Genomic DNA, 12500 nt, shown 5'->3' on the forward strand with positions numbered 1-12500 from the left:
TTACCTCTGTAATCATAAACATAAATTATAAATCAAAAATCAGTAAGATTATGCTATAATTAGGCATATATTCTTAGTATTCACACATTTTCCAACATGAATATCAACGCTAAAGCACAGATGTTTTTATTGGTAGAGCTCTTAAGTTTAAATGTTGAATTGCAAAACTGTTTGTATCAAAAGATGACCTTCATAGCAAATCTGTAAATCTGATATATTCAGTCGCTTTTAGGACTAGTACACTCTTTCACTTCCTTATTATAGGATTACGCAATCAAAGTATCAGAATAAATAATGAAGTGTACATTAGATGGGATACAAGACTGATGTCGAAATAGTTCATTCTTTAGTTACTATGCTTAAGAATTCCCATTTTGTGTACTGAACAGTGAAATATAAATCCTTAGTCATTATAAGAAATGAAAGAAAATAATTAGTTTAAGAAATAAACGGTGAAAAAGGTCTAAGAAACGTAGAGGACCTCGTCTGTAATGGATGCAAAAGGGAATCATTCTAAACCCTCAATTAAAGTATATCGACGACATTTTAAAGCAATCCATGCCAAAACATTACTGATGGTCACTGTGGTCCGCTAGGCTTTCTCCCACGCCCTCGCCCGACCTCGCTCAGGTTTGTGGGCGCCTCCACCACCTCCCTTCTCTCACCAGGTACTCCAGCTTGCTCCATATCACGCCTCTTTTCTTTCTTCTCAGTTTCAGTATTGCGTTTGCCACTTTAGTGTGAACAAAAGCGTCTCACGTTCTTTCTATTTTCTTTTATATTTTCTGCTGAGTTATTACTTTGGGGACAAAGACCTTCGTTTTATTTCGGTTTCTTTTATATGTGTGCCACCAAGAGGACATAACCTAGTCTAGAATCTAGTCTATACGTCAGTATGTTGCAATGTTTTTTGTTTTTTTCTCAATATCTTTTCTTAATTTCAGTGAATGTCATTTGTTTGGTCACTGACTTAACTGGGTTAATTATACCTTTTTTTTCTTTAGATGGTAACGAGAAGTGAAAGATACTGCATTCTTATAGCAAAGATAATACATACTTATGGTAAAGCGGGGTAAATGTGGCATTGATGATGACGAATATTCATACTGACTTTTTAAACTTCCTTACGGTTACTTTAACCCAGTCTCCATTGCAGGTGGCAGTACCTACAGCTCACGCTTCGGCTCCAACAGCAACGAGAAGCCTTCCGGGGTTTCATCCATCGCTTCAAAGTTCGGAGACACGAAACCTGCGTCTCCCACTTACAGAGTCCGCCCCTCCTCCCTCTCCACCACTTCCGCCGCGCCCACCTCCACCACGCTCTCTGCTCCCTCGCCCGCTTCCTCCTCCAGATTCTCCAGGGAGACCTCTCGCTCCGAGGGCGGGAGGTCTCCAGGAGGCTCCTACACCTCACGACTCAACAGCGGTACAAATTTCGAACGATCAGGGTACACTTCTGACGCGAAGTCGGGCTATGGCTCCGACTACAATAAATCTGGCTACGGTTCAGGCTATGGTTCTGGCTCCAACTACAGTTCTCGCTACAGTTACTCGCGAAGTAACAGTTACATGAAAGACTCGGAGCCCAGCAACTCATATAAGCCCACTTACAGTAGGGAGAACAGCTATCTTGGCAGCGATACAGGCAGTGGGTCAGGCTGGAGATCCCGTGTGTACGGAAGTGACGCCGAAACGAACTCGAACACTTACACGAGGACTAGAACTCGTGACATGACAAACTCTGCTGACCAGGCGGATCAGGCGAAATCAACTCAACAAAATGGCACTGATGTCGCTGTACCTGCTTTCAGAGATGCTATTGATAAATTGACTAAAGCTGCAATGGATGACCAGAGGGAAGGGAAAAATTTAGAGCTTTTGTCTCCGAATGCAGTGAGAGTCTTACCGAGCTTTACTCCAGGGGAAATTGTACTAAAGAACAAAGCTCCAGCCGACTTTAGTTCCGCTGCTGAAAGTTCTGATGATGAAGCAAATAAGAAGAAAGATGAAAATAAGGCAACAGAGCCTACATCAAATACCACAAGCACGCCTACTCGAGCTTTCCGCCACCTGGCAGCTGTGCCAGCACTGCCAACGAAGCCTTCTACTTCTCCAACACAAGGCTTGGCTGCTCCTCCTACCTTCAAACGATCGTCCAGATACTCAACCGCCGCCACAGAGAGCCTTCCGACTTCCACGTCGCCGTCCAAATGGTTGAAAGACAAGGACGAATCAGCCTCACCGACGCCAACGGCGCGCACTAGAAGCAACCTAGCCGTTGGTGACTCGAGTCCAAAGTCCACGTCGCCTCTTCCACCTCGCTCTCCCGTCCTCGGCCATGGGAAAGCATCCACTTCCCCAACAGTCGAGAGAAAAGGAACATCAGACATTGGAAATAAGGAATGCCGAAAGTCAGTCCTTAATATGGATATCAAAGCTAGTGATACAGAAGCTATGAGGAAGCAGCAAGAAGAGAAGAGAGAAGAACTAAGAAGACTAAGGAGACAGCGGGGAAATGATGATGACAAAGGAAGCAGAAGACCTCCCACTGGGACTGTGAGGACAAGGTCAGGAGCCAAGCTCGAAGAGATAAGTCGACAGCGATCTAAAGGCTCTGGATCTGACCTAACGAAACTGGGATCACAGACGAAAGTTCCAGAAGAGGAGGAGGAATCTAGCAGTAGTGACGAAGAAAAACGAGAAGACAAACCTCCAGTGCCTCCTTCAGTGGAGAAAACATCGTCTAAGTCCAGGGTTGTAGAAAGAAAACATTCCAAAGGTAAAGGAGATGCCATGCGCCGCAGTGGTTCAATGCGACGCTTCCGACAGTCGTCTCAGACAAGCAAAACATCCTCTGAGTCCTCCTCGTCGGAGAGTGAGGATGAAACGCCTGTGGTCACCATCACTCTACGCAGAAGGCAGAGGAGCTCCCGAGAAGATATGTCAGGAGAAAATCAAAGTCGTCTATCTCCACGAACATCCCCACGGATGGCGAAAAAGGGTTCCTCAGACGATATACTGGAAGGTCAGCGATCTCGCAACAACTCGACATCGAATTTTGTTGGGAGGAGATCGCGCCAAAGTTCAAATAACTCATCGTCCAATCTGGCTAGATCTCGCTCGGGTAATAATTCTCGCGGCAGTATCGGCGATGTAGAAAAATCCCGAAGTAATTCACGATCCAGCATTCTTGGCGACAAAAAACTATCCATTGGCCCAGACATTGACATAGGAGAGAGGAACGACTCATCTAGCAAAATTGCAGGGAGCAGGAGCAAAAGCAATAACAATCTTTTGCGTGGCAAATCCGGCGATAAGCTTAAACGAACAAAAGAAGCCAAGAGTGAGAGTTCCAGTGAGAGTGAGACATCGGAAACCTCAGAGTCCAGTGAATCTGCCGGCGAAGAAGGTCAGTTCTTCTCCCTTGCTAAATCTCGATCAGTTAAGAAATCTAAGTCAGGCCTGAACAAGCTCACTGAGAAAAATGAAACGTCGAAAACTACAGGAATTAGGAGACAGGACAAGTCCAGATGGTAAGGAACATGTATCAAGAACAAACTCAGGTGCTGATAATTCAGGATTTCCATATAATAAGACCGGCAATGCTGCAGTGTCCAACAAGTCCGTATCTGAATTGGGGACATTTGAATGGCCAAGCGGGAGTCCATGTGCCTCTCGTGCAAACATCTACGGACATTCACCTTACACAGACAATACTGAGAATGACGCTCAAGACACATCAAAGAACGACGAGAGTAATGCCTTGGGTACCTTTGAGTGGGGAAGTGGCAGTCCAGAACTACACACGAAGACAGATGATACAGCTGATAAAGACCTGGGTACTTTCGAATGGCCTTCAGGAAGTCCAGAATTGAGCCGTCGTAAAGTAACACAAGTAGAAGAACAGGATGGTTCTGACTGGAATATTAGTACAAGTCCCACATTCCCAAGGAGAACGAAATTAATGAATAGATACGATACCGAAACAGAAACCGAGACAGAACTCAATTTATCGGACGAAACAGACGAAGAGATCTCCAAAATGCCAAGTGTCGCCGAAGAGACGGAAGACGACTTCAATTTCGAATGGCCGAGCAGTCCGGTGCTCGGCCAGCGCCGGGCCTTCGGGTCAGACTACGACACGCAGAACGAAAATGAGACGTTTGAGTGGCCAAGCAGCCCGGACCTGCCGGTGATGAAAAATCCACTGTTCATCAGTTTCACCGAAGACATAGACCAAATTCTCAGTAATGACGTAGAAGACAATTTTGCTGAGATGGAAAGATTATTGGGTTACTCCCCCCCGCCAACGGAAGAGGAAGGAGATGAGACGAAGAGCACCTCAAGCAAGGTCAGCAGCGGTGCTTTAGACTCAAAAGCGTCGACGGAGGGAGGCACAGGGGAGGAGGAAGAGGAGGAAGAAGAAGAGGAGGAGAATGAAGCAGAAAACGAAACCAAAGTTGAGGAGAAGAAGGAATTGCTGAAGGATCGGGCGAGAAAGAATTTGTCACTTTTCATAGGTACTCTTTTTAATGTTTCATCACATGTAATAATAACTTAAAAACATGATTATTTGCTGTATATATAAATCCTATGAAAGCATTCATAAGATGTAAATTTTCAGATGTAAATGTTATCATTTCCAGGAAAACTAACAAACATCGATGAGATTCTGGGGTCAGTCCTGAAGCCCTTGACGTCATCCAAGAAGAAGGAAGCCTCAGATAATGACGGTGAGTCGGACTTACTTCCTAGTGAGTGAACCCGATGCGCAGGAACAGCAGCTGTGCATTTTCAGCATTCGTTTTGATGGCTGTTGATAATGTGAACTTAATTTTAGTTCTAAACTCACGACATTGTCAACAATTTGAATCTCCGATTTCTAGTTCTGATATTCAATCACCCTTTAAATGGTTTTGATATTTAAACCGCCCGTTTTAAAGTTTCATTTAAAAAAGACCTTGCATCGCATATCACAACTAAACTGTTCATTATAAACACCATAAGCCAGCTCTTATTGGTAATGATTTCCTTTATATTGATTGGATTCGTCTGAGGTTCAGTCTCTATTTAAAGCGTTCTGACGGCTCATCAGTGACATCAAATCGTATGCTGATTTCAGAGTTCTCCAGACGGTGTTTTCAGGGTAACGAAGGCTGGAGATAAGCAGTAATAAGTTAAGGGATGAGTGTGTGTGTGTGTGTGTGTGTGTGTGTGTGTGTGTGTGTGTGTGTGTGTGTGTGTGTGTGTGTGTGTGTGTGAGTGTGTGTGTGTGTGTGTGTGTGTGTGTGTGTGTGTGTGTGTGTGTGTGTGTGTGTGTGCGTGTGTGTGTGTGTGTGTGTGTGTGCGCGTGTGTGTGTGTGTGTGTGTGTGTGTGTGTGTGTGTGTGTGTGTGTGTGTGTGTGTGTGTGTGTGTGTGTGTGTGTGTGTGTGTGTGTGTATTCATGTGTATATGTATCTATGCGTGCCTGTGTGTATATCTATATATGTATGTATCCATGTGTTTGTTTGTGTGAGTATGTATGTATATATACATATATGACCTACTCCAAAACGTCTTTTAGACATGTACTTGGAATATTATTCCAAAGACACTTCAGGCTGCCTAGCCAAGGCGACCACGTCTCTATTATAGTGTCAATTATTTTCAGAACCAAGAAAATAATGATATTTTCATAATATAGGTCGCAAAGGGTTTGAAATACCTGTTGTTGCTGATCTGTCTAATAATCATTTGGTCTAATCACGGTCTTAGGTCAGCACCGCAAGAAAGTTGTTAAAGTTCCCAAGAAAATTGACTTCAAGAATCTTCGGGGTAAGGAGGGACACCTGACCACTGTTTTCTGCTCACCTGTGTGTGCTTGTTTCTCTCAGTGGCGGGATCGAGGCTGATATTTATAGCATTAGTATGCTCTCCATCATGTTTGTAAACATCGCCATTTTCATCAATAGTGACAATGATATTTTCTCGATGATAGTAATCGCTTCAGTAAGTTGTTCATGGTTTTAGGGTATGTGCAATTGAAGCTCTCTTAATGTATAATTAATTTTCTTTTCTTCGTATTGATCTGTACGAATAATTTCAATCTTTGGAAAATATCTAAATATTAGGTAAAGCATGTGTATTCAATTTAGATATGACTTCTACATTATTTTCGATCAGGCAGTTTCCTTACTACTTCCGTACTACCACTTCGTGATGATAGAAAGCGGCATAGTTTGTTCATCATAGAAAACGACATGTTCTATCGTAAACTGCTGTACAAAACTCGTGACTCCAAGTAACGCATTCGAACGAACCACTGGAAAATGAATGTGACTACTTTGTAAATTGGAAAAGATATGTCAAGTGATCAAAGACCAAACACATCTAGGATGTATTTTTAATTTTTTTGGTGATATAGCTTTTTCTGGAAGAAATTAGGATCGAAAACGTATTTTTACATTTGTATTTCGCATTAGAATAATATATACTCTCTTTAAACAAGCCTAACTTTCAGAGAAATACACGCACAGCCAATCCACTAGATATTGCTACTTCAGCTGTTATCGTTGTCACTACATTTCACCGATACATCCCTATCATAATGAACATCAGTTGGAAGTGTGTCATCATCATTCTAGAGACCCGCCACTGAGCAGGACAACCTAATAACAAAGCCTTCATGGTTTCGGGTGCATATGTATATTGATTTCTTTAATATATAATCCAGGCAGTTTTTATCATTATCATTAATCAACCACAGTTAGGCCAATTAGCTAACATGAATATGTAATTGTTTATTTAATTCATTCACAAAGTGGGAAACTGCATTAAACACGTGATGTTGATTTTAATATTGTTAATGTGTTTGCTGCTCTCTCTCTCTCTCTCTCTCTCTCTCTCTCTCTCTCTCTCTCTCTCTCTCTCTCTCTCTCTCTCTCTCTCTCTCTCTCTATCTATCTATCTCGCTCTCTCTGTTTCTCTCTCTCTCTCTCTCTCTCTCTCTCTCTCTCTCTCTCTCTCTCTCTCTCTCTCTCTCTCTCTCTGTCTCTCTCTTGCGCTCACTCACCCACTCACACACTCACTCACACGCTCACTCGCTCACTCACTCACTCACTCACTCACTCGCTCACTCACTCACTCACTCACTCACTCTCTATCTCTCTCTCTTGCTCACTCACTTACTCACTCACACACTCACTCACTCACTCACTCACCCACCCACTCACTCACTCACTCACTCACTCACTCACTCACTCACTCACTCACTCACTCACACACACACACACACACACACACACACACACACACACACACACACACACACAACCTTTCTGCTCTCCTTGTATTTCCTTTCATGGGTAAATAACATTTTGTATTTAAAAATGTAAATAACAATAATGTAGAGCGTAGACAATAAGATTATTCTTATTTTAGCTAAGGCGAGAAAAGCGTTTATTCACACGTTCTAGCCTAAGATGGCGGAGGGATCAAATTGTATGTTTCCTTAATGCGTCATGATAGTACTATTTTAGTATATGCGTGACATCTATGGGTAATACGAGACGACCTTCCCGAATTTGTATTTTATTATTTCACTAATCGTTTACCATCATCACCCATGGCCATATATCTCCCCCTTATTTAATGTTCACAGCTGTTTAACTTGAGTATTTTACCTTCATCCCATATCAGTGATTTTTACGTTATTTTAAAAGGCAGTATTCTCCTCCTCAACCCACACGACGTGATTTTTATTGCGTCATTTATTTTCTGAAGAATATCAACTTCATGGCAATTTTTTTCAGCTCTCATTATAACTGATCTGTCTCCGCTATAATCAACCCCAGCTTATCGCCCTTTTCTGTGCTAGTGATAATGCGATTTGTTGTGCGTGCAGATTCGAGTGTGGAGGAGATCGATGCCGCCGACGTGAAGGTGCACGACGCCAAGGCCAACCGGGCGGAGATCGACGAGAACATCGAGGAAATCGACGCTTCGGCTGTGATCATCCGGTAAGTGGGTTACGGACGATTCCGGACTTCGTTAGTCTCTTCTTTTTTCAAATCAGACGAAATGGAATTATGCAAATTGAAGCTGTGTCGTTTTTGTTTAAATGACAACAGTAACACTGCAAATATAGATGCATTACAATTATAAATTTGCAAGGATGTTATTCCCTTTTACAAATTGGCGCCATGGCAGATAATCTTCCAGACAAGGTCATTACAGGCACATCATTATTTTCGAAAAAACCCAAATCGCTGTAACTTGTAGTTAAATTCTCATAATTGTATTCCTCTAGCAATACTAAAACTTACAGCAACTAAATGTATTCTTTCTAGACCGAAAGCGATAACATTTCTTGTGATCCACAGACAAAAGGAGAAACGAGAAGCTCTCCGCGCCGAAATCATCAGCGCTGTCAAAGCAGGGGTGAGTACTTTCGTTTCCTGCACTCCTTTCGCCGATGTTGAACCACATTTGCTATTGTTGTCTGTTGAAGCTAGGGACTGATGCGCAGTCGATCGCTGTAGGCCGTGTGTGGGATAAGGCTTTCCACCAAAAATAATACTGTTGCCAGAGCAAAGTAGGGAAACTGGACGAGCGTTTCTCTCCTTTGAGGTGTTGGTCGTGTTCCAAATGTGTGCAATATTTTCAAGACAGTTACGATATTTTGCTGTTCAGTATCGTGTTGTGTATGGAATATTTTATTAATGCTTCGTCATTTTCTGGAGTTCACTGCAACATCGTGTACTGACCATGCTTCAGTTTTTATTGTCGAATTTAAAAAACGCTGGGACTTTAACAGTGTATTCATTAGTATGATATTGTCAGATATTGATATAGGTCTATTGATTGCGCTTAGGTATTTGGTCTACTTTTTCGCTTTATAAACAAGCATTTATAGTGGCAAATAGTCACATGTTTTATTTTAATGTCTGTATTATTATTACAGCTATTACTATTAATTTTTTTTTTTTTTTTTTTTGTTCTTATTACTTTCGTTATTATTATTATTATTATTATTATTATTATTATTATTATTATTATTATTATTATTATTATTACTACTTCTACTACTACTACTACTTAGAACTACATACATTTTAAATATCCGTTTCCAATATCCTTGTTGATAATCAATAATTATCCAAAAGAAAAGTCCTGGCAAGAATGCCGTATGCTCGTTTGCGTGTGACCTTCGCCCTCGGGTGACCTCTTACCTTGGCTAGACCTCAGCCAGACCTCAGAGCCTCACCGAACCCCGCCCCGTGATATAATACTCGTAGCATTTGCTCTTGATCTCTGTCTGGCCTTTGCCGACTCTCACCGCTGCCTCAAGGTGTCACAGGAAGTCATAGGCCTAGAACGCCTGCATGCGACAGAAACGAGTATAATCTTACGAAGTGTTCTTCACTAAACAGAACCTTTAGGTAATTTACCTTCCTTTGTATGCAGCTACCTCGTAAATATTATGTAATGGTTTAAACTACGTGCACACTACTGCAAATGCCGCATGAATTGAGTTGGCTATGGTAAGTGGACTTTTTAGTTATAAATTTGACGCTAACGAATTTGCAAAGGTTGTCCAGATTTGACATTCCATCTCCACCTGATTTCGAAAACTGAAATATGCGTCGCGGTAACTCTAATCTTATGATTTCTTCTAGTCACGTGTGTATTATACGCCGACACACGGCTTTTGTCATGGAGTGTTTGTATGCTTTGTTACAGGGGATGGAAGGTACAGGAAAAATGAGATAACCTCTCGGTCATGGGTCAGATATGCACGATTCATTACGTGACTGCCTGGAAATAGTCAAACTTGCTGCACAAACACGGATGATGAATTCGAAAGTGAAAACGCTGACTTTGTTGGGATTTGCTTTTCATTTTTCAAAATCTGAAATTAATTCACATTCTAGATTTGTGGCTTTTGGTATCAGCAGGTTACGTTTTATGTTGATGTAGACTTACTGGTTCTCAGCAGCTGTCAGCTTAGGACGTTGACTTGCATGTGAATTGTTACTATGGTTAAACGAAGGTGGTTTGTACAATTGGTATCGTGTGTAGTTCTAGTGTCATGATGCATTGTCTTTGCATAATAGCGGTAAAATGCTTCAGTGTACCTTGCAAATTGTATATTATTTAGAAGTAGACCACACAGTGCGTTTCTTAAGCATTATCTAGGATTTGTATTGCCAATTTCTAAATTCTTAGAACACTTAAATGTCTCCGATTTCCCAGCCTCCAAAAAAAAAGGCATATTTTGCCAGTGAAATATGATCCACAAAGTAACCTTGGTGTTGTTAAGAACATTTGAGCAGACATCCTGCTGCCCAGATGTTTTTATTTAAAAGGATTTTAAATCGTTTGGACAAGCTGACGCGTTTAGGGAGATGAAACTAAGTGTGTCTATGAATGAGCGTGAATGGAACATCACCGTGACAATGGAAAAAACAGACGTAAACTGTTGAAGTGGCAGTGGTGATAGCGATAATGTCACGCTTTTTACCACACGTGCTAATGATGTTAAGGTTGGAGTGGAAACAGCCGACAGCGTTACACAATGGGGTTCGCTTGAAGGGGGATGGATGTTGTATCGTAATGAAAAGGGGGCTAGGAGGAGTTGAGATAATTATCGTGTATTGTCTCGTGAAATGTGGATGGAGACGGAGAAGAGAAGAAACCAGTAGATGGCAAACGACTGGAAGGAGGATTTTTTTCAAATATGGAGAATAGGAGAGTTACATTTCAAACACGAAGAAGAAAATGAAAAAGCCTGGAACAAGAATGGCTGGTAAGTAGGAAACATACCACAGAAACTTTATGAGGGAGACGAACACAAAAACATGTGGAGGAAGTGATAAGTGCTTAAATGCTCAGAGAATGTCTGGAGTTTGTGGACGGTTTAAGAAGGGAATGAAAAAGAAAGAAAAATGAGGTCGGAGAGAGCTCCAGCTGTGGTGTCAGAGAGCAAAGGCGACAGCGTGAATGAAAGAGCCAGAAGAAAAAACGTATCAAGTATCTCGGCAATAAGCAAGAAGAATGTGAGCAAGAACATGCAGCACGAGGAAGAGCTGCTGCTATGACAGGAGGCGGACATGCCAAGCTGAGAGCAGCGCCTCTCTGCTTCCCGTTAGCGCAAAACGCACTTGCCTGCTGCCTCTCAAGCCCTCCGCTGCATTCTGCTCACGTAGGACAGCGGCGCGTAGATGGCCTGCGCTTCATGGTGAAGATGAAATAGATATTCGATAAATTTTGCCGTATAAAACATATGATCTTTCATTCGTCAGTGATGGAATTAGATATTGGCATATTTATCTTTTTTTATTATTATTATTTTATTATTATTATTATTATTTTACTTTTTCAGTATTTTATTGTGTTGAAAAATCGGATGAAGCTGAGAAAACGGTTACTATATATGAATTGTTATATCGCTATTCCTCAGTGCTGATTAAAATGAATATGTTAAATATGACAAATCAGAGCTATGATTATGTTGTTCCCCACTGCCCATGCCCTGAGAAAATTTCATGACCATGACTGTTGCGTGCATGGACGAAGATTAGGAAGTAATTTTGGTCATGTTACTAGAGTAGGCGAGTATCACGCATGTTTAGTTAATTATGGATGAAATGAGCAACTGTGTATGTATATTCTCTCTCTTTCTCTCTCTCTCTCTCTCTCTCTCTCTATATATATATATATATATATATATATATATATATATATATATATATGTGTGTCTGTGTGTGTGTATATATATATATATATATATATATATATATGTATATGTATGTATATATATATATATATGTGTATATATATACACATTGTGTGTGTCTGTGTATATATATGTGCACGTGTATACATACATACATATATATATATATATATATATATATATATATGTATATATATATGCATATATTCATATACATATACTATATATACATATCTATACATATATGGATATATATGTATATGTATATATATAATATATGCATATATATATATATATATATATATATATATATATATATATATATATATATATATATATATATATATATATGCATATATGTATGTTTATGTGTATAACAATCCTCCCTGACCTGGCCTCGAACCTAGGTCACTCCGGGTACGAGACCGGAGGGCCAGTACTAAACCAACCATACCACACGACCCACTAAAAGGAGTGTGCAACTAGGAGCTATCTAGCTTCCATAGACATTACCTATCTACTCATACATGAGTAATGATAGCGAGGTTTTACACACACTCCCCGTGGGCACTCGGTGGAAATTGATTTAGAAATTCGAAACCGAAGTCAGATACTGAGGTATATATATGAAAGATGGAATAATGCAATACCGCATTGATATAGGTGTATAACAATCCTCCCTGACCTGGCCTCGAGGCCAAGTCAGGGAGGATTGTTATACACCTATATCAATGCGGTATTGCATTATTCCATCTTTCATGTATGTTTATATATATACTGTAT

General features: G+C 40.8%; 3 protein-coding genes across 12 annotated transcripts in view; all 3 read left to right on the plus strand.

Annotated features, from left to right (window-relative positions):
• LOC125031046 (protein split ends-like) overlaps positions 1 to 1594 on the plus strand; it is a 45088-nt gene extending 43494 nt beyond the window's left edge. The window contains exons 3-4 of the mRNA XM_047621471.1: positions 1157 to 1361; positions 1397 to 1594. Coding sequence (XP_047477427.1) covers positions 1157 to 1361; positions 1397 to 1460 — 269 coding nt within the window. The 3' untranslated portion in view covers positions 1461 to 1594. The remainder of the gene's footprint in view (positions 1 to 1156; positions 1362 to 1396) is intronic.
• On the plus strand, positions 1570 to 3479 carry LOC125030983 (PH domain-containing protein DDB_G0287875-like). Its single transcript, XM_047621402.1, has 2 exons — positions 1570 to 3409; positions 3472 to 3479. The coding sequence occupies exons 1-2, from the start codon at positions 1570 to 1572 to the stop codon at positions 3477 to 3479; spliced, it is 1848 nt and encodes a 615-aa protein (XP_047477358.1).
• LOC125031047 (FH1/FH2 domain-containing protein 3-like) overlaps positions 3338 to 12500 on the plus strand; it is a 137217-nt gene continuing 128054 nt past the window's right edge. For 9 of the 10 annotated variants that reach the window (XM_047621473.1, XM_047621476.1, XM_047621475.1 and 6 more), the window contains exons 1-5: positions 3338 to 4520; positions 4647 to 4733; positions 5756 to 5815; positions 7884 to 7998; positions 8362 to 8419. In XM_047621473.1, coding sequence (XP_047477429.1) covers positions 3485 to 4520; positions 4647 to 4733; positions 5756 to 5815; positions 7884 to 7998; positions 8362 to 8419 — 1356 coding nt within the window. In that variant the 5' untranslated portion in view covers positions 3338 to 3484. The remainder of the gene's footprint in view (positions 4521 to 4646; positions 4734 to 5755; positions 5816 to 7883; positions 7999 to 8361; positions 8420 to 12500) is intronic. The other variant, XM_047621479.1, reaches the window with a different exon arrangement.

This window comes from Penaeus chinensis, chromosome 12 (assembly GCF_019202785.1).
Source record: "Penaeus chinensis breed Huanghai No. 1 chromosome 12, ASM1920278v2, whole genome shotgun sequence".
In the NCBI taxonomy this organism is placed as follows: domain Eukaryota; kingdom Metazoa; phylum Arthropoda; class Malacostraca; order Decapoda; family Penaeidae; genus Penaeus; species Penaeus chinensis.